Source organism: Theropithecus gelada, chromosome 8 (genome assembly GCF_003255815.1).
Source record: "Theropithecus gelada isolate Dixy chromosome 8, Tgel_1.0, whole genome shotgun sequence".
NCBI lineage: Eukaryota > Metazoa > Chordata > Mammalia > Primates > Cercopithecidae > Theropithecus > Theropithecus gelada.
The window spans coordinates 143,428,577-143,455,157 of NC_037676.1; the positions used below are offsets into that span (position 1 = coordinate 143,428,577).

Below are 26,581 nucleotides of genomic sequence, written 5' to 3' on the forward strand. Positions count from 1 at the left end.
ATGACTCATTCTGCCTGTAGGGAGGTCAATGGAGCGCTCTTCCCGCCGCCCCAGGACCCCGTTATGCCCCCTGGGGTGCCAAAGCCAGCCGCACACACCGGGCACCCCGTCCTCAGCCCAGCATGGCCACTCCTGCTGGCAGCAACAGCAAACAGGCTGCCTCCTTACCACACTGGCTTCAGAGACAGTCAGGAACCCTTCAGCAGAGGTAGACCACGGGCCCCATCCTGACTCCACCAGAACAGGCCTGCAGAAGGCCTAGGCCTCAACCCTGCCTGAGCCAAGACCCCTCATACCTCCAGGCACAAGGAGCACCCATGGAGGGGCTACGGCTGAGGGGGCCTGTGCGTGGGTTGCAGGGACAGGCCCCAGGTTTGTGAGCTGACAGGGTCTCTGCGGAACAAATGCTGTCATACTTGGGCCCGGCTCCTCTCTGCAGGCCTCAGCCTACTAGACCCACTAGGCTCCAGGAAGGCAGAAGGCAGGAGACCATAGGGAAGTGACAGACACACCCACATCATCATGTCAGAGGGAAAAAGTTTATTGAGTCAGCCACAGAGGAACAGAGAAACAGACGCAAGGAGGCTCTCTGCATGGAAGAAATCAGGGCACTGCACAGCTGAACCCTGTGCAGGACAGAGGGGCGTGGACAGCAGCGCATGCCACAAACATTCGCCTGGCAAAGAAACAGAGCAGAACCCAAGGGCTCTGTGTACACACAGACACAAACATGAGGCCACTGTCACCCAACTAATGGAAAAGAGTCGAGTGATACGACCCTTCCTTACGACCTCCTCATAAAATGTAACATTATGTGTTTAACACACACTTATACCATTGCTAAATCAGCAAGAGCTATTATAGTGCTCCAACTTAATAAGTTGATAAAAAGCTGTCCTGTGGCCAGTTCACAATGGAACTAAATAGTTTCATTCCGAGATGCCTGGGGAGTTCCTCTGGCAACGAGGCATTTCCAACAAACGGGTCGTTCTGTCACCAGGGGCTGGTTTCAGTCCACGGTGCCCCTGCGACGTGCCCCTGGCAGCCCTGTGGAGGGCAAGGGGATGCCGCTGGGAGGGGTGCTCAGTCCTCCTGGAGGCCCCAAGGAGGGGCTGGTCAAGGGGCCACCTTGAGGTTTGGGGGATCTGGCCGGAGAGTGATGGCTGGCTTTGCATGAGGAGGTGACAAGAACTTTAGGCTGGGTCCCCAACATGCTGTGTGCACGGGCCTCTTCAACCCGGAACTGAACTGACACCTCTCCCAGGTGGTGAAGGGCAGAACCCCCCCCCCCACCCCAGGAGCTCTCGGAAGCGGGGGTCCCTCATGACAGGCCTGTGGTAGCAGGCTTGGAGGCAGGGAGCTGGTGTCTCTCAGAAGCGGCATGTGCTGGTGGGAGGCGGAGGGACAGATGAGGCCGATTCCGCAGCAGCAGTCCCTCGCACGCTGTGTGGTGGCTAAAGCTGGACCAAAGTTGAGGCAGAAGCGAAACAGCGTGGGAAAAGGTGTCCATCTTTTCTGAAGCCGGTTAATGTCTAGTGTGGGCAGCAGCAGTATTTGGTGTTTTACAAACTGGGTCTCTAATAGGGGCCGCCATCGCTGGTGGCTGCACAAACCATTAGCCATAGAAAGGAAGAGTTGCTATCTTTGAGTATTTTTCAAACGATCACCTGAACATCACCGCCCCAGAGGTGGGAGAGCCGAGGGCAGCCCGCAGCACCCCTTCCACCCCTCTTGTTGCTGCAAGGACGGCTTCCTGTTCAGCTCTGGGGTTCTAGATGGTCACAGACCAAGTCCTCCACACCTGGGGCCTTCAGGAAACACTCCTGAGAGCTGCTGGAAGCCACTAACCATCTGAGGAGGGCTCAGCGGCCCTGCCTCCCCCCACGGGACAGGACTGGACGGAGTGCTTCTCCCAGGGGCCTGAAGTTTTCAAGGACAGGTATCCAAGAGACAGCACACGGCGCTGGCATGTTCAGTGGCAGGTCGGATGATTCCAGCTAAGACGCCTGCCTGGGAGTGAGAAAAACAACACTCCAAAGCTAGCTCTTCAGCCGCCAGGGACGTCATGATGCCAGTCTGTCGACAGACCTGGGAAAGGGGTCACAGGAAGACCGGCCCAGCTGGGAGCTCACAGCCTTTGCCCCTTCCCACCAGCTCGCATTCCGGCACCTGGAAACTTCTGCCGTGTGTTAAGGGGAAGCTCGTTAAAAGATTTTTTACTTAGCTGACTTGTATAGGGAACAAAACCACCACAAACGAGACCAACGTTCTCCTAGTTTGATAACCGGTCTGTGTGCATCGCACAAGACTCGACGCACCAACACCCTGCCTGACACTCCAGCCAGCGCGCAGAGGCACCTGGGACACCAGCCTGCACAGCCCAAACCCCAAGGGTGCCATGAGCCATACTCCAGCTGCGTCCTCAGCACTGGATAGCTGGCCACCTTCCCCAAGTGGCACCTGCACGGCCTCCTCTTCCTCTGGGGCAAGGCTGCCAGCCACAGCACCTCCCCTTTGACATTGACCAGTGTCCCCAGCCCCGCCTTGGTACTGCATCTATCTGAGGTACAAGGTTAGAAGCCACAGACACCTGAGCGGCAGCCTGACCAACACAAGCTGCGGGCACAATGGCGCGTTGCGGACAAGACAGCCAGCCCACCTGCCTTTCTCGGCTTCCCTTAAGACACAAGGTGACGACACGGACAGGTTCAAGTGAGTGCAATCTGGAAATAATCTCAGTGCAAGGGAGGGGTTGAGGCTAAAGGATGCGGCGATCTGGTCCTCGCTGTGACCAGGCCGGGCCCACACGCACTGCGAGGGCCCTGGTCACCCGTGCCTGCCTCCCGGGAAGGCAGCTCCAGAAACCGACTCTACTGACCCCGGACCCCAGCCCCCGCGGTGCCCACATTTGGGGTCCGCACACTGACCTGCACACTAAGAAGGGCTTTGCTTGCAAACACCTGAAGGGCTGATAACTTGACGAGTCTACAAAGTGTGCGGCCACTGACTCCTGTCACCGAGGAGCACCTGACAGTCACGCCTGTCCCTGGCTGGCCCTGGCTTCCGGCGCGTTCATACTCTGGCAGCGACTGTGGCAAGGTCATGCGCAGGGCACTGAATGGCCTTTGTTATCCTTACTTCAGATTAGCCGAGGCTGGGATCTCAAGGGTTCACACACTGTTCAGACGGGGGTTGCGAAGCCCCTCTTCCTCCTCAAACTCAAGTCGCAGCCAGGCCGAGATTTCTGCACTCCCAGCTGGCGAGGAATCGGCTTTGGTGAGCCCTGGAGCCGGTCCCTGGGCCTTCAGATGAGGGTGGGAAGCCTTGGGCAAGGGGCGGCCCCCGGCTGAACCCATGTTTGGTGTGGTTTGGGTCGGATCTTGACTCGGGTCAGGCCGCTGCCACCCCATGTCTGCTGCTCTCTTGCCGCCATCTGTTTTACAGTCGTCAGGATGAGAAGCTGGAGAAACCAGCTACGACGGGGGCTGCGCCTCGAGGTCCTGACAAGCACAGCCAGGTCTGAGAGAGGGGACCTACAGTCTTAAAGCCACTAGAGGATCAAGTTGCATAGAGTGAGCTGCCACAGACGCCCGGCCGAGGTGAGGAAGCCAGGGGTGCCGTCCCCCAGAGAAGAAGGGCCAGAGTGCCCAGCCCACGGGGCTCCCGCTGGCCGGAGGGCTCGCAGCAAAGCTGGCAGCACTTTCAGTAGTCGGACTCGCCCTGTCCAAGCACGAGATTCACAAGGCCATTCTCAAGTTTCCACACATACAGAAAATGTTCTTGAAGTCAGTCCTCTGCGATCCTGGGACACCGCGGCCTGGCGGACACACCACATGTGAGCAGGCACCCAACTGCCACCCGGACACAAACACACAATCTACAAAGTGCCACCAGCGGCAGGAGACATGGCAAGACCAGAGGCCCATCAAGTACATTAAACAGTCGTTCCTCTAAATACACAGAAAATTCAAGTAATTTATTCCAAAACTGCTTTAGCTTCATCTTGAAATATATATATATGTGTGTATATATATATTTGCTCTAGAATGATTATATTGCAGCATGATTCTCATGCATTTCAAAGTACTTTATTTAAAAAACAACTTGAGGCAGCAAAAGTATTACAATTGTCTGACTTTATCCGTGTGATGTGCGGGGCCTCTGTCTCCTGATCTCAGTAAGCTTACACTGACCGTTTCAAATCAGAAGAGCAGAAACGGCTTAGTTCTAAAGAGACTGTGGTTTGGAAAACATTTCCAAATAGCTGCAGTACTTGCTCGAGTTTTGCTTATTTGCTGAAACCAGAACGACTGTGCGGAACCCTCCAGTGACACGGGCCTTCGCTGTCCCAGACGTACGCTTCCCTTTGCACCTGTCCTGATTCCAGCGTCGAACAGGTGAGCAGGCGAGGAAGGCATGGAGTTCTGACAGGTTCCAGCACGCATGTCCCCTTCACAAGCGGGGAGGCCCTCGCACATCCACACGCCCGAGGTAGCCTTGCGGCGGGGGAGGCAGGGCCCACCGGGAGCTCTGCTCTCAGGAATCCCCAGCAAATGGTTTAGAGACGCATCAAAGTGCAGTGAAAGTCAACGTTTCCTTCCCCGATGTTGGGAGGGGTCTGGAGGGGCAACCTGGCCTCCTAAGAGAGTCCTTCAGATGGGACCAGCGGCGTCCCGTGGCTGGGCGCAGACACTCGCGCGCACACGCAGGAGCCCGTCTGGGGCTCACGCTCCGCCCCCAGGTGGTGCCCATCCCATCCCTGGGCACGGTGGCTGGGAGCCGCCCCTGCGAATCACTGTCTTCTGCCCAGGCCTCCCGGACCAGCCTCCTCCCAGCTTTGGTGTGCGGCCGCTGCCCAAGGACAGGGCTGCCCTGGGCACAACGTGTCAAACTCGCTGAGGAAAAGACATGCTGTTCTTCTAAGAAAACCACATTGCGGAAAAGAAAATTTTTTTTCTAAAATAATCATAAGAAAACGACTCTCCAACAGCTGCGGCACCAGCCAACGTGACGAGACCTGACAGACGTCAATACCTGCAGGCGTCTACAGAGAGGAAATTTGGTAAAAATACTTTAGTCACTGGCTACACTACCATTATCTGAACCATTCAGATAAGACGTAGCAGAGAATGTCAGATTTTGTTTTCAATTGTAATTTTAGAAATGCAAAATCTTATTTTTTCTAAATTGCTTATTGTCTATATAAATGTTTTATATAATTTTAAAACATGCAGAATAATATACCTGCAGAATAAAAGAGCTGAAATTAAAAGATCTTTTTCAATTAAAAAAAATATTTCAAATGATTTTTTTAATTATCGAAAAAGTGGTTAGTGTGGTATTTTTGCCTAGTAGCTCAAACCTACGCTACGACTGCTGAATCGTGGCTATGGGGGCGAAGGGGTTCTGGCCCGCACTGCCGGGTCTGCCACAGCAGCTGCAGGGTTCCGCGGTGTCTCTGCTCCCGCCTGTGGCCTGGCCCCACCGCCCGCCCGCCCCACCACCCGCCCTTCCGGTGGAATGTGTATAAACGGGAGTGTGGCTCAGACCACGGACTCCGTCTCCACCAGTCCCTGCAGGCCCTCCTTCCGCGTGAGCTTTAGCGCGGTGGGCTTTTCGCTGCTCCCACCGGCCCCGCCTTCGCTGGCCAGCTGGGAAGACAGGCCTTTCTGCTCCTCCTTGGCCTCCTCTGACACGTCAGGATAGATCACCAGGAATGTGGCCGTCAGGAAGCCCAGGAAAGAGCCCACAGAGGCCACCATGGGGATGACGCGGACAGTCCCCACTGCGTCGACCACACCCCCGAGAGCGGAGGCCACCAGGATCTGTGAGATGTACACTTGGCAGGACAGGATGGCGCAATCTATGCCAAACCCTCGCTTGGAGTTCCCGGGGCTGTGGTGGACATACTGCAAGAGAGGAAACAAGGCGGTGAGTGGCTGGAGAAGGCACTTCAAAACTGTGAATATTAACCCAGAAGCCTGGAAACACGACCTGTCTTCCACCGAGTCTCTTGGCAACCACTCCTGCCTGAGCACCCTCAGCCCCCAACTCCTGCCCAGCACTGCAGGCGGGAGAGGTGGGAAGTTCTAGCTCAAGGAGAGGGCAGGCGTGGAAGCAACTCTCTCAATCCAATCGGGACGTGGGCTTCCCAGGAACCTGGCCTCGAGTCTGAAGGAGAGGTGGCAGGGCCACGCCCCACCAGGCAGGCTCCCCCTCGCCCTGGTGGTCTCCAGCAGGGGCTGAGGGGAGAGGGGTCCCATGAGCCCAGGTTGATGCCTCCCAAAGTATAACTGCAGGTGGCCACGTGCAACAAAGAGGACGGACCCACGGAAAGAGTGAGCAGTTTCACTTGTGTTTCTTGCACAAACATACAAAAGAAAGCTGCCGTACATCTATTACTACTACTAGACAGCATCTCCGCAAAGGCTTTTTCCTAGAGATAGTGGGAAAAAAGGTCAGTCTATTAAGAAGCTAAAACAACTTTTAAAGCAGCTCTGAATGTGTGTACCATAATCACAGTGAGAGACTGTAATATACCTTTCATAAAACAGACAAAAGCAGTAAGAGGAGAGAAGAGCTAAGCAATGTCAAGGTTGACCTCACTGACAGAGACGGGGCACTAGATGCAGGACCCACATTCTTTCCAAGCGCACATGGAACATTTACCAACATGCGTGATGTGCTGGGCCGCAAAGGAAGCCTCAGCTAACTGTAAGGCTGCAGTCACATGGGGTATGTTCTCTAGCCATTAAGGAATCACACTGGAAATCAGTAACAACATGACAACTGGAAAAAGCCCAAATGTCAGAAATCCATCTATGTCTTTCTAAATAATTCATGGTTCAAAATAGAAATCACAATGAAAATTATAAAAATCTTTTAAAAGTAAACACAACATTAAAACCTGCACGGTGCAGCTAAAGGTGTGTGTAGAGGAAAACTGACCTTAAATGCAAATATTAGGCTGGAAATCAGAGTAAGAAATGAGCAACAGCAAATTAAACCAAGACATAACGGAAGGCAGGAGACAGCAAAGGGTGGCAATGAATGCACAAGCACGCGGACACGCGGCAGGGAGGACTGAGACACCAAAGGTTCTTTGAAACACAGATAAAATCAATAAAGTCTCAGATAACTAATACAGGAGGAAAAAGGTGCTATCACTATAGGTTCCATCACATTAGATTATAAGAAAACAATTCAATGCTAATAATTCTGAAAGTGCAGATGAAACGGACGCATTCTCAGAAAAACACAAATAAAGCATCATACTTCTGGGCTGGGCACAGTGGCTTCCACCTGTAATCCCAACACGTTAGGAGGCCGAGACGGGTGGATCACCTGAGGTCAGGAGTTCGAGACCAGCCTGGCCAACATGGTGAAAACTCGTCTCTACTAAAAATACAAAAGTTAGCCGGGTGTAGTGGCAGCCGCCTGTAATTCCAGCTACTCAGGAGGCTGAGTAGCTGCGAGGTGGAGGTTGCAGTGAGCCGAGAACACACCACTGCACTCCAGCCTGGGTGACAGAGCAAGACTCTATCTCAAAAAAAAAAAAAAAAAAAAAAAAAAGCATCATACTTCCTAGTAAGATATTAAATATTCCCCTGTTGGGTTTGAAAGAGCAAACACCACTTCTATGTATTTAGTATTGGAGGTTCCTGCCATTCCAAGAAGGCAAGGAAAATAAATAACAGGTATGAAGGATCAGGAAGGAGAAAACAGCGCTCATTAGACACAGATGATGTGGCTGTGTAAGTAGACGGCCCAAAGAATCTCCAGATGCACTGAGGATTAATAATAGAAGGGTATGTCACACTTAGGGATAGGAAGTTCCATACTACAAAGTCATTCACTCTCCCAAATTGACCCATATAATGTGTTTTTAATTTTAAAAGCCCATAAGCTGAGCCTAACATTTAGATGACAAATAAATGGTTAAGAATACCCAAGACGATCTTGAAGAAGAACAAAGTTGAGGGATTTCTACTACCAGTTTTCAGGACTTATTATAAAACTAGTTTGAGACAGTTGACATCTGTCCAAGAATAGACATACTAGCGGAAGAGAAGAAAGCGGAAACACACGCTTACATGGAAGCCCAATTTATGGCAAAGATGGCACTGCACAGAGGGCCGGGGAACAGCGCTGGGTCATGACCTGGGCAGACACCCATATGTAGGGAAAAAAATAAAAGTCTTGAATCCCTACCTCAAACCACACACACCACATCTTCTCCAAGGAGACTATCAACCAAGAGCATGGGCACAACAGGAGGTGTTTATGGCAAGGGACATTCCTGCAGTGCTACCTGCAACAGCCCCAACCTGGAAGCACCCAAAGGTCCACAAAGTAGGGTGCATCTGGCCACACACTGTGACATGAAAAGGCTGGCCATGCTGCCGCCAGCAAGCAAGTGAGTGAATCCCAGAGGAAGAAGCCAGATGTTTCAGCTGCATAAAGTCCAGAAAGAGGCAAGAGTCTGCCTGTGCTGTGGCTACTGGGCATTTGAGATAAAGCTCGTCTCATCTGTGATGTGCTCTGATGTAACATACACCCAATTTCAACGATTAGCAAGAGTGTAAGGTATCGCAATGACTTTTTTCGTGAGTACGTTGAAATAATGTTTTAGATACACCAGGTTAGATAAAATATGCTATGAAAATGGTTTTCACTGGCCTTTTCACTTTCTAAATGTGGCTACCAGGAAGTATAGGCATACCTGGGTGGTTTTCCTCCCATCCAAGTGGACAAGGCTGGGCTGGAGCTTCCCCCTCGGGGAAACGTGATTGGGCCTGAGGGGACCAAAGGGGCAGGGACGTGCTTTTGCCTCCAGAAGCCTCTGGGAGGTGCTAGGGGGTGGGAGTGGCTGAAGGAAAAGACCCTTTGTGGCCAGGGACTAACCAGGGGCAGGTGGTGGCTCTGTGGGCTTTGGAAGGGGCCATCTCAGAACTGGAGAGGGAGGAGGGCCATCTGTGTCATGAAGCACAGGGCTCTGCTCTGTGTGGAGGGAAGGTGCTCAGGAGGCTGGAGCGCAGCTCTCACGGCTACAGTGGGACGCACCTGCTTGATGTCGTGGTACTGGCCCAGCAGGGCATAAGGGCAGTAGGAGATGCTCATGGAGACGATGCCCATGGTGCTGATGGTGACCATGGCGACGTAGACGTTGGGAAACATGGCCATCACGGCTGTGCCGACGGAGAAGCCCAGCGTCCCCAGCACGTAGATCACCCTGACGCTCAGGTCGTAGTTGTCCAAGTACTTCTGTAACAGGGCTGCAGAGAGGGCAACAGGGACAGGGACAGTAGGCAGGTGGCTGGCTCCTGTCAGGCTCCCTCCACCATCCCTCCCTTCACCCCCCACATTCCCCCCAACCTCCACTCATTCCAGCTGAACCCAAACCCGCTCAGGCAGGCACAGCCAGCACAGGCCTTCGGCACCTGCTTGGAAGCTCACGGGCCCGCCGGGATGCCCAGTGGCTCCAGCACCACAGACAGAAGTCGGCCCTCCTTGTCCCAGACCTCATAACCCGGCCCTTCCTGCAGCTCCCAGGGGCCTTCCTGCCCTGCCAGGCCAATCTGGTCCACTCAGGGCCTTCTCCGGCTGTACACCTGGGACTATTTCTTCTCCTGATGTGGGCAGCAGTGGACAGTCCTGCCTTGGGAACACGCATTTTTGCTGTTTTTTCTCATGGGCACCGCTCTGTTCTTCCCTCACCCTTCCTGACCTGGCAGCTCAGATGTCACCTCCTCTGGGAAAGTGGTCTGCTGAGAATTCCTCTGTTCAAGTAGTGGCAACGCCGTTTACCATTGCGCTGGTTGCCACTGACCAAGAGGCATTTACTTCGGCCATCCTCACATCCAGCTGAGGCGGAAATGAAGCTGGCCTTCCCATGTCCAGAGTCCAGGCGGGCCAGCCCGATTTGTACTCGGCTCAGAGACCCCCGACCCAATTACCCCTGGTTCCTGGTGAGCCTCGCTGCAGGATGGAAGCCTGCCACCCCAGCCCCATCCCTCAGGGTGAAATGTGCCTGGGCCCTGCTCCACCACCGCTCTGATCGCCAGGCCTCCATCCAGCTCTGTGCTGGGGCCAGGACAGCGTGTCAGGAGGCGCCATTGACATGGGACGGCATCATGGGACCGCACAAGCAGGACAGGCCCCAAAGGGGTCTCAAAACACTGCTCCTGGTGCCAGCCCACAGCGGCCTTTTTCCCTAAAATGAGGAAATGGGAATTTCGATGCTTCTCCCCAAGGGACAGTCCTGTTCTGAGGGACCCAGAAGTCAGGGTGTGACTGATGGCCCCAGTTTCTAAGGTGCAGGATTCTCTTGTCCGCATTTCTAATCACTGAGAGTTTTCTGGGGTGCGAGTACTGACCTGACTTGGGGAGCTCTTACCTGAACAAATAGCACCAGTGGCGGCATAAATGACCAGGCCCCAGCAGCCCATCTTGACCCCGGCGTTGTAGGCTTGCCAGGTGGTCGAGTTCGAGGAGGCCTGTTCCGGAAAGAGACAGGCTGACGAGGGCATCTGCTAGGCCCTCCAGGCCCAGGAGCGTATTTCCCATGGGAACTGCTGGCCGGCTGCTCATTCTAAGAGCGGTGAAGGGAAAGTCCCATCCAGGAGGAGAGCCCATCCCAAGTCGGTTGCTATCTGTAAAGCATTTCCATGCCTCCCAGACCACGAACGGTCTGTGATGTGACACTCTGCCGCTGCAGCGAGAGGCGGAGTGTTCTGTGCGCTCCCCTGTCCCCAGTCTGGACTGGTCTGGATTTGCAGAAGTGACACTCCCGCAGCCTCTGCCATAGCCCTTGGAGCCACTGCATGGAGCAGCTCAGACTGGACCCAGGAATGGAGGGACCGTATGGAGACAGGAGGCCCAAGCATGTGCTGAGGGCACCTTGGTTCTCCTGGTAAACGCAGCCACAGGTGTGACCCAGCTGTTACCACAGGGACCAGAAAAGCCGCCAATGAGCCTGGCATGGGCGACAGCAGGCCATTATCTTAGCTGCGTTTTGGGGTAGTCTGACACACAGTAACAGACACCCCGTTCACACCAGAATCAACATTCACGACTGCTCACCATGGGCCTCACTGCAACCCACCCCGTGACCCCAGGATGGCCCCCACCAAGTTCCCAGAGGAGAGTGTGGGCTAGCTGCCGGCCGTGGGTCCCTCACCTGCACAGGAGGCACCCTGCGGCCTCCCTGACACGCGTGGGCACAAGGAAGAGGCCTCCCGGCCTAGCCCGTGAGCTTCTCAGTGACCCGCAGGTGGGCAGAGAGGGCGGCTCCGCTCCGGTGGCTGAGCACTCACCTTGGGGTCGCCTTCGAAGATGACCTGGCCCATGAAGTCGGTGTAGAACACGGCCTCGGCGATGACGGAGAACCAGGTGAGGAGGTGGCAGAGGCACAGCCGCATCAGCTCCCTGGGCATCTTCAGCATGGAGAGCCACAGCAGGCGCACGGTGGTCTCGCCTTCCCCCTCCTCACTCTCGGTGTCCCCGCTGGAGGTGGTGGCCCCGCTCTGGTTCCGGTGCCGCTGCCGCTGCCGCTGCCGCTTCTGCATGTCATACAGGTCGCTCATGCTGCGCGACGGCTTGATCAGCACCACCGCGTTGGCTCGCCGGTAGCGGTAGCAGTGGGACCCGAGCTTGCCGTAGTAGGAGAAGGTGCTGGAGGCCTGCTTGCGGAACGCATGCCGCCGCCGCCGCACGGAGCCCGACGTGGCCAAGGGCTTCATGTCCACCCTGCTGTAGCCGCCGAGGGCATCCTTTGTGGGGGAGCCGCTTCCGTTGGGGACTTTGGCTTCATTCAAGTGATTATCCAGCAAAGTCTCGTCCTCCTTGGCGGCTTCCTTGAGGAAGGTGACCAGGCGGGGCAGCTTGGTCTTGGAGAGCTCCTGGCTGGTGCTGCTGGGGGTGGCAGGGTAGGAGGCGTCATGGAAGATGGAGGGCTCGATGCCGTGCAGGAAGAGCAGCTCGGGCTCCAGGTCCAGTGCGGGGTCCGGCACGTGCAACGCTGAGTCACTCTTGCTGCGCACGATGTCCACGTCCAGGTAGTCCAGGGCCAGCTCGTGTTCCGACTGCACCTCGTCCGGGAAGGCAGGGATGCTGTGCAGCTCGCCCTCGTCCAGGGCGCCGGGCTCCTCAGTGCTGCGCTCCTGCTGTGGGCTGTACTGCTCCTCTTCGATGCTGAACAGGTGCAGGGCCACGGACACCGTGAAGATGATGGCGGCGAAGAAGAAGAGCACCTGGTTCTGGGTCCGAAACCAGCTGCCCAGGAAGGTCTGGGTCCAGTCCAGCCCACCCAGCACGTAGCCGATGGCCCCGCCGAGGCCTGCGTGGGAAGAAGCAGCAGCCAGTGAGCCGGTGGCACCAGGCCACGGGGGGGAAAGCTCTGGGAGGGCCTCTCCCTCTAACAGGGGGCCAGGGATGCCCTCATGATAGGAGTCAGGGGATGGAGAAGGAGAAAGCAGTAGGAAAAACAAAATAAGAAACTGCAGCTGCCCCTGGGTCTGAGAATTCCGACCCAACAGAACTGCCGCTTGATCAGTGAAGGGCAGACTACCCCCGGGCAGACACAAGTGGACGCCTCTCTGCACTGACGGGCATTCCCTCTGCATCAGGAGCCGGCCACGTTCACCTTGGGTGGGAGCACACCCTGCGGGAGGGCGATGTCAGGGCAGGGCCGGGAGGTTCACTGTGCAAGCATGCACATCACTCCCTGCAGGCCTGGCCTCCTGCCCCGTGAGGCTCCTCAGTGCTTCGGCCCTACTGTGCTCAGTGGTCAGGAGGGGCTGCCCCTGGTTACCTTCCAGTCCTGAGACCCTGCCCATTGCTTCAACCCTCCATGCAGCCTGATGAGGCAGCGCCGACAACACAGGCTCCCGTCCCCTCCCCACACCAGGTCCAGGCACGTTGGAGCCCAGCCACACTGGCTTGGTGCAGAAGCGTTACCAGCAGAGAAGGCGTGGATGTTGAGGGCCATGTCCTGCTCCTCACTGTCCACCACGTCCAGCAGATAGGCGCGGATGGGTCCCTCAGTGGCATCGGCGCTGAAGTCCAGGACCACCACTCCCAGCACCGTGAGCACAATGCCGATGGGCTGCCGGTTGGGGACATCGCCGAGGGCCAGACCTGCGCAGAGCACACGGAAGGGCGGTCAGGTACTCAAGCACTGGCCAGGGTGGGCCTGAGAGCAAACAGCCACATGGAAGGGGCATTCGGAGGGGGCACGCCAGCCTTCCTGTGCAACACAGAGAGAGGCTCTTAGGCACAAAGGCAGTGGAAAGGAGCTGGGCTTTGTTTTACACACTTCTGTGGGTTCCAGGGTTTTTCTCCCCATTCAGTTAGCTGTTTACCGCACCTCCAAGGGTTTACTTGCCCTTGACATTTTTTCAAACAGAAAGGGTTAGAATGGACCTTTTGACCCTGGCCGTCAGAGGACGGCTGCTGTGCTGGAAGCATGAATTCAGTGTTGTTAAGAAGGCCACACATGGTAGAGCAGACGCCCACGGGGAAAAGTGCTCACGCCACAGACAACCCGCAGGGCACACTGACAAGACTTGGCAAGGCAGGCGCAGGGGGTCTTGCTGGGCCTGATCTAGGTCTGAAAGGAAACGATGCCCCAAACTCTGGGGGTTTTGCACACAAACCCTCAAGGCAGCCTGGGTTCAGGAGACGTGGCTCTGCAGAGGAAGGTGCCAGGGGCCTCGCCTCACCTACGAGTCCTCCTGCAGTGGGCTGCCGGCACTCAAAAGCAGCTGTCCCCACACATGTCCCTCCTGCCTCAGGGGAGTCTGGCCCTGAATCCAGATCAATGTTGATGGCTGAGGCTCAACTTGGGTCTCCACTTCCCATCAGGGAGACATGCAGTGCCCTCCTGACAAGATGAGAGGATTGCGGGCCAGGGCCTGGGACCCAGGCCCAAGGTGCTGTGATTAGCCTGAACGCAGATACACCTGCCCCGTCTCGGGAGGCGCGGGAGACGGGCTTTCTGCCCAGGTGGTCCTTGCTGGCCTCCTCAGACCACGGGCAGGCAACGGCTCCGAGGCAGAGGGGCTGGGGCTCCCAAGCTGGCTGCCTCTGGGTCACATTTGGGCAGGACCACCCCCAAGGACACAGCCTTGGGAAGCCACGTTGTTCCCCCCGCATCTCGGTCATGGTGGGGAGGGGAGGGCTGCTCCTGAGGGACACAGACAGGCAGGGGGCCGGCAGCTCCGCGCCCAGCAGGCGCCAGGGCAGCCGCACCCCTGCACACAATCAGAGGCATCGCCTGTTGGCGACAAAGCCCACCCCACGGCCAGTGACCACTCGGGCTCTGAGAAGCGTCCCAGGGCCTCTCCTCCTGCCGCTCAACTTCCTCAGCTCCCTCTGCATCAGTGCAGACCCAGGGCAAGTTCCTCTAGTTCAGAAGACAGATTAAGCTCCTCTGTCTCAAAAAGCTGTTGCCAGAAAAATGTTTTTAACAGTTTTTGATGGGTGCCCTCAAGGCAAAAACTATTTTCCCACACAGAGGTGCTTTAATTCAAAAGGAAACAACAACCAATAAGGCAAAACACAAACATCAAACCAGGTTCTGGACATTTTAACACCAAGTCGAAGAAAAGGAGAACAAAAAAAGAAAAGATAATTTCTGAAAGAATGCTGGAAACAGGACGTGGTGTCAGATACGCATTAAAAACAAATGATCACAACAGGAAGCGTTTCCCTGTGAACAGGTTCCTCCAGCTTTCCCACATGGGGCCGGCTTCAGCGCTACCACGGGTGATTACCGCCAGGGCGGCCTCGGCTGCCCAGCCAGGCCCACAGAGGGTCAGCCTGAATATTCAACACCATTCAGCTTTTACTGAGTGGAGCTACCCAGGGCCAGGCCCTCGTCTGTGTTGTGAGGACGCCAGGTGTGGCCGAGAAACTTACCGATGGCAGAGCCGTTAAGGAAAAGTGCAACGCCAAAGAGGACACCAACGCAGAGGGCGAGGATGAAAGGCCGCCGGCGGCCCCAGCTCAGGGTGCACCGGTCACTCGCAGACCCAATGAGAGGTGTGAAGATGAGGCCAAGGATGGGGCTCAGGAACCAGGTGAGGCTGTAGTACTGCTCCGGAAGGCCTGCAAGGGACACGAGGGCCGTCGCACACGCAGGCACTGGCCGGGCTCTGCCACAGTCTGCCTGGGAGCTCCGCGACAGGCAGGTGCCTCTGTGTACATGCACACATGCGCACACCTCCCACTCAGGTTGTCCCCACGGAGTAGACTTCCCTTTTTCTGCAAGGCCAGATAATCTGAAATCAATCCAGCCCCAACTATAAGCATCAGGTGGCCAGAGAAAAGCACCCAGGCCTTGGAGGGCCAGTGGGCCCCACCTGCACAGGCCCCAGCCTAAGGGGCAGCACACACTGACTGTGCAGGCACATGGAGGGCGCCCCGCCCGGGGCTGGACACAGGGCTGAGAGCCCCTCCACAATGCTGGCGCTGACCAGGGCCTCGGGGCTGCTGAAGGCCACTTTGAGGGTGGCAGGCACAGCGCCACTGTCCCTTGACACCAGACGGTCTACAAGAGCAGGACGGTGACTGCAGCTTCACAGAGGCAGGAAGGGCCCACGACTTCTGGACCTCATTGGCTGAAAATGTACCACAGAGGGTCCTGCGGAGGGTCCCCACTGCCAGCAAAAGGCTGCTCTGTGTGGCTGCTGAGTGGGGGTGGGGGGATGCACCATAAGTGTGTCCAGCTGGAGCCAAAGGGTTGCAGATGGCACCTATCACGCTCACATTCTCCTTCCTGACCATCCAGGGAGGTAGGAAATACTGTGCCTATTGTAGACAGGGAAACTGAAGCTCAGAGAGGTTAGGTAATCTACCCCAGGTCACACAGCTAGGATTTCAGCCCAGGGTTACCTGATTTCAAACTCTGTCCCTGAGTTTACACGCTGCCTCCCTATCACAGAAACCTGTGTGTCCATCGCCAACCAGGCGGGCACGCAATGTCAGCAGTCACAAGCACCACGGCATGGGAACGGGCAGCTGCCTCATGCAGCCGTGCACACGAGCCCACTCGCAGTGCTGAGCGAAGCCCACACAGATGACCACACACCTCTGACGCCTGTCGTGTGACGTCCAAAGGCGTGGAAAGGACTCTCCACTGTGAGAACTCAGGTGCCGGTTGCCCTCGCAGGGGGCAGTGGCTGAAATGGGGTGGGCTTCGGGGCCGGGTGTCTGTCCTTGATCCGGATGGGAGTCCCACGCTCCAATCACGTGGTGCCAATTCATCCCGCAGGGGACTTGAGATCTGTGCCCTCTCCCCATGCTGTATGTCAGTAAAACGCTTCCTCACAAAATAAAGGTGCTTGGCACACCAGCGGTTCATCTGGCTAACATTTTACACTGCCAAAATCCATTGAGAATATTGTGCTGAACTAGCAAGAAAAATAAGCTTGTGTGGGAGGAGGAAATCATTTTCAGAGGAGGAGGGAAGCACCTTTTAAAATTATTGCTAATGTGTCCACTCAAATACGCGTTCGGCCGAGAATTTAAGGTGTTTGCTTTGACCTTTGCACTGCACACAACTTCAGGAAGGGTGAATTTTATTCCTACTAGAAGTCAGCAGAAAGGGCTGATGTTTCGGGAAGCGAGAAGTCTGTGGAGCATGTCCGCTGGATGGGTGAGAGTTTACATGGCAGACGCGGGTTCCTCAGCTTCACTGGAGCCGAGTCCCTGCCCTTGTTAATAATTATCCATCAGGAAGCCTATTTCCCAGAAAAGTCTCTTTATCAAAACTACGCAGAGGGCGCGACACTCAAAACTTCAGAAAGAATGGGAGGCGGTTATTACTCCCACCACATGCAGATTGTACCAATATGTCAGCAAACCCAGCTGGGGCTCCCAAGCTGGCCGCCTCTGGGTCACATTTGGGCAGGATCACCCCCAAGGACACAGCCCTGGGAAGCCACGTTGTTCCCCCCGCATCTCGGTCATGGTGGGGAGGGGAGGGCTGCTCCTGAGCGACACAGACAGGCAGGGGGCCCGTGTGCGGCCCTGGCTCCTCTGGATTGGGCTCCCAGAAGGGCTCTGTCTCCTCTAGCAGCACGCTGGTTCTCACCTCCCTGCCTGGGAACCCCTCCTGCTGTCACTTTTCAAACTCCTTGAGAGCCATCCACCCAGGAGGCCCCCGCCCACCCTGGGCACGCCAGGTCCTGCATTTTCCACACAACACTGAAGCCACCTCAGCCGCCCACTGCGCTCCCGAGAGACCGCTCCCTCCTCTCTCCGCACCACTCGCCCCAGTCTGGCACCAGATGGGACCTGTGACCCACAGAGGGCTGGAATGCTAGCTGACCTGAACCAACCCACTTTATCATTTCCAGCAGTCCTCTTTCCTTTCTGAAAACTCTGACATTTCATCTGACAGCCCTTCTCTTAAGCCTGAAGGATTTTCTGTAGGTTTTTTTTTTTTTTTTTTTAGCATTTCTAATAGGAGGGGCTCTGCTGATGACAAATGCTCTTCGATTCTGTCTGAACTCTCTTTATTACACTTTTATTCTTGAAGAATATTTCTGCTGCACACAGAATTCTGGGTTAATTCCTCCCAGCCCAGATCTTTGAAGATGTGATCCACTGTGTTCTGAACCCCGTGGTTTCTGACAGGATGGCTGTGGTGATTCCCATGAGCGTCCTCTTGTATGTAATGATCTCTTTTCCTCCGGCTGCTTTAAAGATTCTCTTTACTGCTGCTTTTCAGCAGTTGGACAATGACGAGCCTAGATACGGATTTCTGTGCACACATCCTGGCTGGGCTTTCTGGAGCTTCATGAATTTGTAGATTTATACATTTCACCAAGTCTAGAAAACATTCCGTTATGTCTTACCTCAAAGCTGTGGAGGTTTTTTTGTTTTGTTTTTTTTTTTTGAGACAGAGTCTTGCTCTGTCACCCAGGCTAGAATGCCATGGTGCGATCTCGGCTCCCTGCAACCTCCAGCCTCCTGGATTCAAGCAATTCTTGTGCCTCAGCCTCTCGAGTAGCTGGGTACAGGTGTGCACCACACCCGGCGGCTAGATTTTGTATTTTTTGTAGAGATAGGGTTTCGCCATGTTGGCCAGGCTGGTCTCAAACTTCTGAGCTCAAGCAATCTGCCCACCTCGGCCTCCTGAAGAGCTGACAGGCTGAGCCACTGTGCCTGCCCCTGCAAAAGTTTTACGTTCCATTCTCTAATTCCTTTCTTTTGAGGTTCCCATGACAGACAGACCTTTGAGATCATCCCTCTGTTTCCTGGAGCATTCTTCATTTCTTTTTTCAAGCTTTAATCTCCATATGATCATTTCCATTGACGAATCATTAAGTCCACTGACTCTTCTGTCCTCTCCAATCTGCTGTTAACCCCATCTGGTTCATTTTCTATTTTGATACTTTATTTTTCAGACCTAGAATTTCCACTTGGCTCTTTTTCTGTAGCTACCGTTTCTCTGCTGGGACTCCCTGCTCTCCATTCTGAGCGTGCTTTCTGTTCTTGGGCGCAGTTACACACACCCCTCTGACCAGTGCGACGTGCTACATCGCGGGTCAGCCTCCACTGCTGCCATCCTCCAGCAAGGGTCGCCTTTTCCTTTTAAAAAAAAAAATGTCTAATAACACTGAGTATGCTAGTTGTATCCACTGTGACTGATACGTCACAGACTATACTGTTACATTCCTCTGAGGGTGTCCATGGTTTTATTTAACACGAGGGTTTGAAATTCCCACCCCATCTCCTAACTCCACCCTAACTCTGCCTGTGGGTTCTTCAAGAAAGGCAGAGTGAAGTTATCCATCCAAGTTTTAGCCACCCTGTGTTGCATCAACAAAGGCCAACAGTTGGGATAAAAGCAGTGCCAAGTGAGAAACCCAGGCATTCCCTCTTCCAGTTGTCACCTTCCTACTTGGTTTCTGCCCCGAGCGCTGGCTGGGTGTCAGGAGGGCGGGAGGAGCTGCAGGTGCGACCCAGCCCACCCAATCTAGAGGGGGTGCTGCGTGCACAGGCCTGTCCTGCCTTCGTGCTGCCAGCCCTGAGAGACGGGAAGACGCTGGGTCCGAGCAGCCCTGGACCAGGCAGCTGTCCCCACAAGGGAGGCTTCTCACCCCAGGAGACAAGAGACAGGGCACTGGGGGAACCACTGGGCCCAGACCAGGCCCTTGGCTCCCAGTCCTCCTGCAGAGGCCGCTTCTCCACCCTTGCCCCACAGGCCCCTCCAGAGCCTGGTGGGACCTGGCCCCAGGTCTTCCTCCACCAGCAAGCCTCCTCCCCTCTGCCCTCAGCTCTGACTCCTATAGCCCCTGCAGCTGACCTGGCCCCTGTGCAGCCCTGGCCCCGGTCTCTCCTGTGTTGCCAGCCCCCAGCCCTAGGTCAGGCCTCCCCATGCCTCTCTCTGACCCCCCACTAACTCACCCCCACACCTGGCTGGCCTGCCTTGGGACCCAGGGCGGCCCCTCAAACCACACAGCTGTCACGGACTGTGCCTAGAAGACTTTGACTGTTCCTCGTGGCCTGACATCGTGATTTTAACTTTACACCCTGTGGTGTCAGGGGCCGTGTTCCAATCCTCAACAAGACACTGCGGGGCTTCCTTTCTCCATCTTTCCCCTCTGCTTAGACAAGCCCAAGTCTGCACGTCGGGACTGGCACTTGGCACATTCTAAGGGGACCAGTGGAAAGGCAGAGCCCACCGTGGCACCACCACCTGTGCCTCCCACCCACGGTGCTCAGTGCTGCAAGAACCACATGGGGCCTCCTGCTGGGGCGCTCTCAATGCTGGTGCGCAAGGTGCCCTGCCCCGTGCACTTTCCCTGGAAGGGGTGGTGCACCTTGGCACCAAGCATCTACACCCAACGACAGCTGTCGCTGAACCTCTCGGTGGGCTTGGCACCACCCCAGGTGCTGGCCTGTCCCCTCTGGAGGAACACAGAATCTGGCCAGAGCAGGAGACCCATGACTGAGGTACACAGGGCAGGAGCATTGCCAGGGTCGCAGGAGGCTTCCCTCGGGAGTGGTCATGGGGTGAAGGCCGCAGGGACCACCAGCAGGTCAGGCTGAGGATGGAGAGATGGGCCAGGGGGCCAGGACAGGGCCAGCAGTGTCTGTGTCTCATTCTTCCCTCCCCAGTTGGCCTAAAAGTCAATTTCAATTCCAGGCTGCAAGGAAAGCTCAAGCCCAATAGGAAGGCAGCAGCTCCATCTCAGTCCCCAGCACCTGAGGCAGCACGGCCACGGGACGCCCGCCGGGTGCCCACAGAGCCGGGCTGCAGGACTGAGTGGTCCCGAGTAACAGGGGACAGCTCCCTTTGTTTTAAGCATCTTGGCAAGAAAAATAAACATTTTTCATCACATCTTCAAAGCGGCCCTGGGAGGGCACAGCTGCCGCCTGCCCGCCTCGCGGATCCTGCTCCGCCGTCCCCAGTGGTGAGAACTCGGTCTCCCCGGTTCGCGGCAGGGGGCTGCCACTGGGACGCCTCCGATGGGGCATTTCCCAGCCCGGCTCCACACAAACACAACGCCGGGCCCAGTAAATAAGTTTTGTTTTTTTCCCAGGGAAAAGCTGAACAACAATGGTGGGACCAGGAAGGTTCCCTGTTCACAGGAAATACTCACTGTGTCACCGCTCGGCCGCGGGCTGTGTGAGGTCACGGGCAACGCTCGGGTCACGTGTGGCGGCTCCTGTTCACAGTGCCGTGTGTGATAAACTGGGACTTTCTGGTGGGGGGAGGCTGGCGGGGGCGGGGGGGTGTGCCAGGCAGTGGGAAAGTCGCCTATAAATGTTTAACAAAAGATCCGCAATGGGAACAGGAACTTGCATCCTTTCTTTCAATGGACAAAGCTTCCACATAGAGATATGCTTTTGTGCTGGGACCAAATGCCACAGTGCCGTGAAACTCGTGAGCACAAGTCCTGCGTGGGAAAGGCTTAGCATCCTTGAGTGACCTCTGATGAATTTAAGTCAAGGAACCCTGTCAGGAGCCACTTCTGAAGGGCCTCAGACAGGAAAGACACTGGGCCAGGGGAGCCGGGCCCCCAGGGCTCGGGCCACCTGCTTGCAAGAGGGGAAAGGCCACTGGCACTGGGTCCCCTGGCACTGAGGCTCTGTGCTGGCAAGGGCCCCACAGCTGCAAGGAATGTTCCAGAACCACTAGAGCCACAGGAAGGCAGGGAGGGGGTGAAAAGAAGGGCAAGATCAGGTGCTTTTTCTGAGCCTACTGCAAACGGGCTGTCATTTAGGGTGGAGGGGACAGCAGCATCTTGAGTGTTCTCACATGTGCTGCCTCCCCACTCCAACACCCATGGCCCACCCACCCCCTCCCAGAGTGCCAGCTATGGCTCCCTGAGCCCTGCGGGGGAATCTGGCGGTGAAGGGGCAGGAGACAATAAGTTCCCGGGCTTTGGCCTTTCATAGGAGAGGAGGAATTGAAACCTGAAAGCCGGGACCCAGCGCTTCATCTCTAGAGGGTGAGGCAGAGCCCTGAGGGGAGAGCTGTGTGGAGTGGAGCTGTCGGGTGCCCGAGAGGCTGTGGCTCACTGCAAGCTTTACATGGGGTGATTTGGGTGGAGGCAGCTGTTTTGAAATTGCGCATTCTAGCCTTTCTGAAGACTCCATTAATTTGACCTCAGTAGACTCCGAAGGGTCTTTGGACGGGACGGCCCTGAGGCTGGACTTCGTTTCCAGGGCGATGATGCTGTCCCTGCAGCCCTGTGCCAAGTGCCCCCCAGCAACTCCCAGGGGGCCACTGTTTCTCCTCTTCAACAAGGACGGGCGCCTCAACAGCCTGGCTAGAGGCCCCCGGCCAGGCTCAAGCAGGACACTGACGCTCCAGAAAGCCAGCAGAACATTCTGCAGCTGCTGTACTGTCTCAGAGCCGACCCCTGTGTCCAACTTGTGGGCACCTGTCTTCACTGGCAGTCACCTGTCTTCACTGGCCGGCTCATGGGGCTCGCACCCCCCGCGGCTGGAACATGGGCTGCTCTCTGCCCTATCGGCACAGCCACCCATCCTCACGGCTCTTCCAAACAGATGTTGCAATAAGCAAACATCTTTGTGATGACACAGTGATGTTATCGTAGCTGTATAAGCAACCATATGGCCTTTGGTTTGAGATTCCGGAAGCTTCCTGAAGAGCACAAAATGCAGTCCATGTCCTGCAGCCCTCGCTAAGCTTAGGGGTCAAAGCTGGCCATACCCTCAGCTGCCTCATCAGTTTCAGAAGCCAACAGCTACCCCAGGCCGCAGAGGAGAGAAAGGAAAGTTCTAATTCAATACATCCCAAACTCATCTCTTGATCTGCCGCTTCATATCTAGACCTCCTCTGGGATCCCCTATCTCAGAGAAAAGGCTCTGTCACCCGCCATTCATGCTGGCAGGACCCCGCGCACCAACACCACCCGCCACACAGCCCATCTGGCACCAGGTGCCGCTGCCTCCTCAGCCACACATCCCCGTCATACACTTGTCTCCTATCAGCTCCTCCCGCCCATGGGACCGTCACAGACACCGCTGCCTCTGCCTGAAGTACTCGACCTTCCCCCTTACCTGACACTCAGTAACTGCTTAGTGCCCTTAAAAGAGCTGCACTCTTAGGAGCAGAGTTTTGTGAGCACAGCAGGCTTCCAACTGACCCCTGGTTCCTCCCTCATCCTCTATAACCCACCCACCACCTGCAGCCAGAGTGACCACCTAAAAACTCACTGCTCACACCCGCCGTGGCGTCCAGTGCCCTCAGAGTCCACCCTCCTGCCTGCAGCCCGCAAGACCCTACCCTACCCACTGGCTGGGCAGCCCATGCCAGGCCGCTTCCCTCTCCATACCAGACTCCAGCCGCCCACCCCACCCCACCTCACCTCCTCTTCTAGAAAACACCAGGCTCACATTCCACTCAGGGCCTCAGCCACGGCCACTGGTGAGGGCCCGGCCAGTGCCTTCCCCGGGCAGGGGCGGCTCCCCTGGCGTCCAGGCACTCCCTTGCCAAGGCCATGAGCTTTAAGGCATCGGTACCATCCAGGACCGCGTCGTAGGAGGCTCTCAACAAGCACATGGTGGGTGACGGCGCCCGCAGACCACGGCCTCCACTCCAGTGTGTGCTAGATGGGCCCTGACCACAGATCCGCCGGGTGATGAGCCAAACTTCCCTACCTGCACCTCCCTCACAGCCAGGGCCTGGCCAACGGCAGGGACCACGTGGCCTCCGGGTAGAGATGCTCAGCTCTGAGCTTGCAGGACTCTGGCTGCGGGACTTTGGAGCAGCCTGGGCTTCGAACATGCTGCCCTGCATGTAAATGGGCATGCTGGGAAAGGTGGGCATTCTGGAGATTAAAGGAGAACACGGCACGCCCAGCTCAGCGCCCAACACTAGATCCCTGCCTGCACTCCTGAGGCCGTGGTGTTCTGATGACGTCCACAGGCAGTGAGTTCAAAACGCTGGAAGGATAACACCACAGCACCATCATACGATGGTAAGAAAGTTCTCTGCAAGTCCACTTACTCTCGGTAAATGAATTACATATCAGAGGCCGTATTAGACTATTTTCCACAACACAGCCGGCCCGGTGAGTGGACTCTTGGATGTAGGTTTCCCAGAAGGTGAAGAAGCACAGGCCTCTGTTTCTGCATCACCGACTCAAGTAAGACCCACTGTGGCTGTCAGGGCCGGGCCCCGGAGTTCCTCAAAGTTAAAGGCGCTATCGAGCACCCCATCTCAACAAGGGAGGGCCACTCCTGAAGCCCCCGCCCTTCCATCAGAAAGCCTCTCGGGACAGAAGGCAGAGAGGGAAGCGGCCGCGAAGACCTGTGGGTGCCGAGGGTTCCCAGCACAGCCAGTAGGGCCTCGTACACTCACAGGACAGTCCTTGGAGACAAACAGCTGTGCCAGAGAGAGGCCCTGAGACAGCAGCTCCGGCGGCCACCTGAAGGTCTGAAGCCCCAGGTGTGCCCAGCTCTGGGATGGGGTAAGCAGCGGGGCAGGAAGGGCCCTGGTGGCTGGGGACTGCCAGGAGCAGCGCCCAGGCCAGTGCCGCCTCCGCCGCCCCGGCCTTGCTGCCCAAGCTCACGCTGCACCTGGGGAGGGTCCGGCCGCTGCTCCGGCACCTACACCTGACACTATCTTCCTGTGGAATTAGCCACCTGAAAAGTCTCCTGCCCAGGGAAGTGCAGTGCTGACACCGTCCATTTTCTGAAGAAATGAGAAGAAGAGCAATACTGCCGAAGAGCACGTGGCACAGACGTGGTGAGTGCGTTTTGCCAAACTGGGACGCGGCGCTGATGACAGCTCTGATGACGTGGAACCAGACCTGCCCCACCCGGGGACTCAGGAATGCGGGTGCTGGGGCAGCACCTCCTGCTTCAGGGACACTATGGTGGCAGCGGCAACAGCATGTGACATCCAGTGAGGCATTTCCCCCACCCCTCCCAGCCTGTCTTCTCCCCTGTGAAATGGGGCAAAGACCAGCATCTGACAGGCCCTCTCTGCAAACAAAGAACACTAGCGTGGGAGGAGCCACATTCGGTCACGTTTCTAGGGCTGAAGGTCACCCCAGAAGAGAAAGGACCTGGCAGGTCCCAGGCCGGGTGCAGAGGGTAGGATGAAGGGCACAGTGTGGGAAGGAGCGCTGGAGACAGGGCAGCGGCAGCCAGGCCAGGAAGGCCTTGGCTCTGGGCTGAGAGCGTGGCTCCTCACGCCAGAGGCAGCAGGGACCCCTCAAAGGTGCCTGGGCTGGGACACGGAGGTCCCCGTGAAGGCCACACTGCAAGCTGGTGGGGGGAGGACCATGAGGAGGCAGGCCGGTTTGGTCCAACCTAGTACTCCGCGGACCAGATGACCAGTCAAGTCCCCGAGGTCAAAAGCTTGGACCACGAGGTCACCACTGGATCAACAGGACACATTAGGAGGGCTGCTCCCAGAGGGCTGCTGTGCAGCTACCTGGAGTCGGATGTCATGTGGGGGAGCACCTGGCAACAGCAGGTGGGCAGACAGCTGGCATTGTGGTACCCACACTGAGTGTTCGGGTCACCCGGCCACCTGGCATCTTCTAGACAAAGAACCCTAGAACCAAGGCACAGGCAGAGACCCAGGGACCACGGGGGACCCCCGTCCCCATCAGACGCAGAGCCACTGTGGGCCCTGCCCAGCCCACTACGTTGAGAGGCACAGTAGGAAGCACTCTCCCCACACGGCGCTGAGTCACTAGGAAGTTACTGCCACATGAGACGGGTCCGAGTGTGGAAGGCCCAGTACACTGCGACACTAAGTGCCGGTCACCTCTCAACAGAGCCTGGTGAGGGCAAACGGCCCGAGATCAGGAGACCCCAGTTCCGTTCTTTACCAAGGTTCTCCTCTCTCCACGGGCACTGGAAAGTAGCGCCCAGGTCACCAAGGCTCCAGGTCACATAGCACTGCCCAGGCCCAGTTAAAATGGCAGAAACAGCACATTCCAGTGGGGCCAGGCCCTATGCCAAGTGCCCGACTCAGGCTCTGCATCTCACCTCTGCAGCCGGCCTACAGAAGGGGTCTTCAGGGGTGAAGCTGAGCCTCCAAGGGATTATATCATCTGCCCAAGCTCATACATATACTAGGGACTGAGCAGGGGAACCCACCTCAGACTCCTGCACATGAGGCCGTGGAATCTCAACAATCCATCACACGCCAGCCCCACTGCTCTGCACACCATGCTTTGACCATGGGCTGGTTCACGTCCAAGGCTTGGATAAGATGACAGCAAATGTCCCCTTCAGCTATAAGGCTTTATGGTTTGAATTAGGGACAGAGGGGAAACCCAACTGCCACCCTTATATACTGCTGTTTATAGCTTTGATCATAACGAATGGCCAGAAACACCCCAAATGCCCAAGCAGGGAATGATCACGCCATGGCCTCACGTGAAGACAGGGAACGCTGCCGCTGCAAGGTGAACACACGCCCTCAACGGCTCCCAGGTGAGCGAGCTGCAAGGTCAACATACACATTCAGTGGCTCCCAGGTGAGCACTCACGAGATGCAAGGTGAACACACGCCCTCAACAGCTCCCAGGTGAGCGCCTCACGACCAGCTTGGGCTGGACTGGCGTCTCCTTTCAGTGGCTGCCACTTTCCGTGGTGCAGACGCTACCACCCCGCCCAATCTCAAGCTGCTGAGGTGACATCACTGAACGGGAGTCAAGAGGAGCGGCAGCCAGTGCTGAGAAGCACCTGTGCCCTGCAGGTACGGCAGGCAGACACACCGAGGCGAAAGGGAGTCGGGCAATAGGAAGTGCTAAGTGCGCGTTAACTCTGCTAACCTAAATCAACTGTAAGCACGTAACTTTTTCACAATGCATGTGTTTAACGATCAGCCCACAAAGTTTTTGAAAATTTAAGTTGGCTCTCAGGAGCCAGTACGAGCTGGTTCCAGCACACAGCTGGGCTGCAGACCTTCGTTCATTATACCCTGCCTCCTGCCACACACTGATTTAGAAGTGGTTTGAGAATGCTATTAAGTTAAAACTAGCAAGCCTGTGGAAATTAAGGAAAAAATGAATTCTTACTGATGGTTATTATTACGGTTTCTCAATAAAGATCTTGGGTATTTAAAAATTAA

General features: G+C 56.2%; 1 protein-coding gene and 1 pseudogene across 2 annotated transcripts in view; both read right to left on the bottom strand.

The window, feature by feature from the left end:
- Nucleotides 1–517: 517 nt before the first annotated feature.
- On the bottom strand, nt 518–1,510 carry LOC112630660 (annotated as a pseudogene). The gene has a single exon (XR_003120908.1). The product of XR_003120908.1 is annotated as an uncharacterized LOC112630660 (transcript).
- Nucleotides 521–26,581, bottom strand: part of SLC45A4 (solute carrier family 45 member 4) — a 100,306-nt gene continuing 74,245 nt past the window's right edge. The window contains 8 exon segments of the mRNA XM_025395114.1: nt 521–4,978; nt 4,981–5,044; nt 5,550–5,909; nt 9,064–9,275; nt 10,397–10,496; nt 11,316–12,337; nt 12,958–13,137; nt 14,920–15,108. Of these exon segments, the coding sequence (XP_025250899.1) occupies nt 4,920–4,978; nt 4,981–5,044; nt 5,550–5,909; nt 9,064–9,275; nt 10,397–10,496; nt 11,316–12,337; nt 12,958–13,137; nt 14,920–15,108 (2,186 nt within the window). The 3' untranslated portion in view covers nt 521–4,919.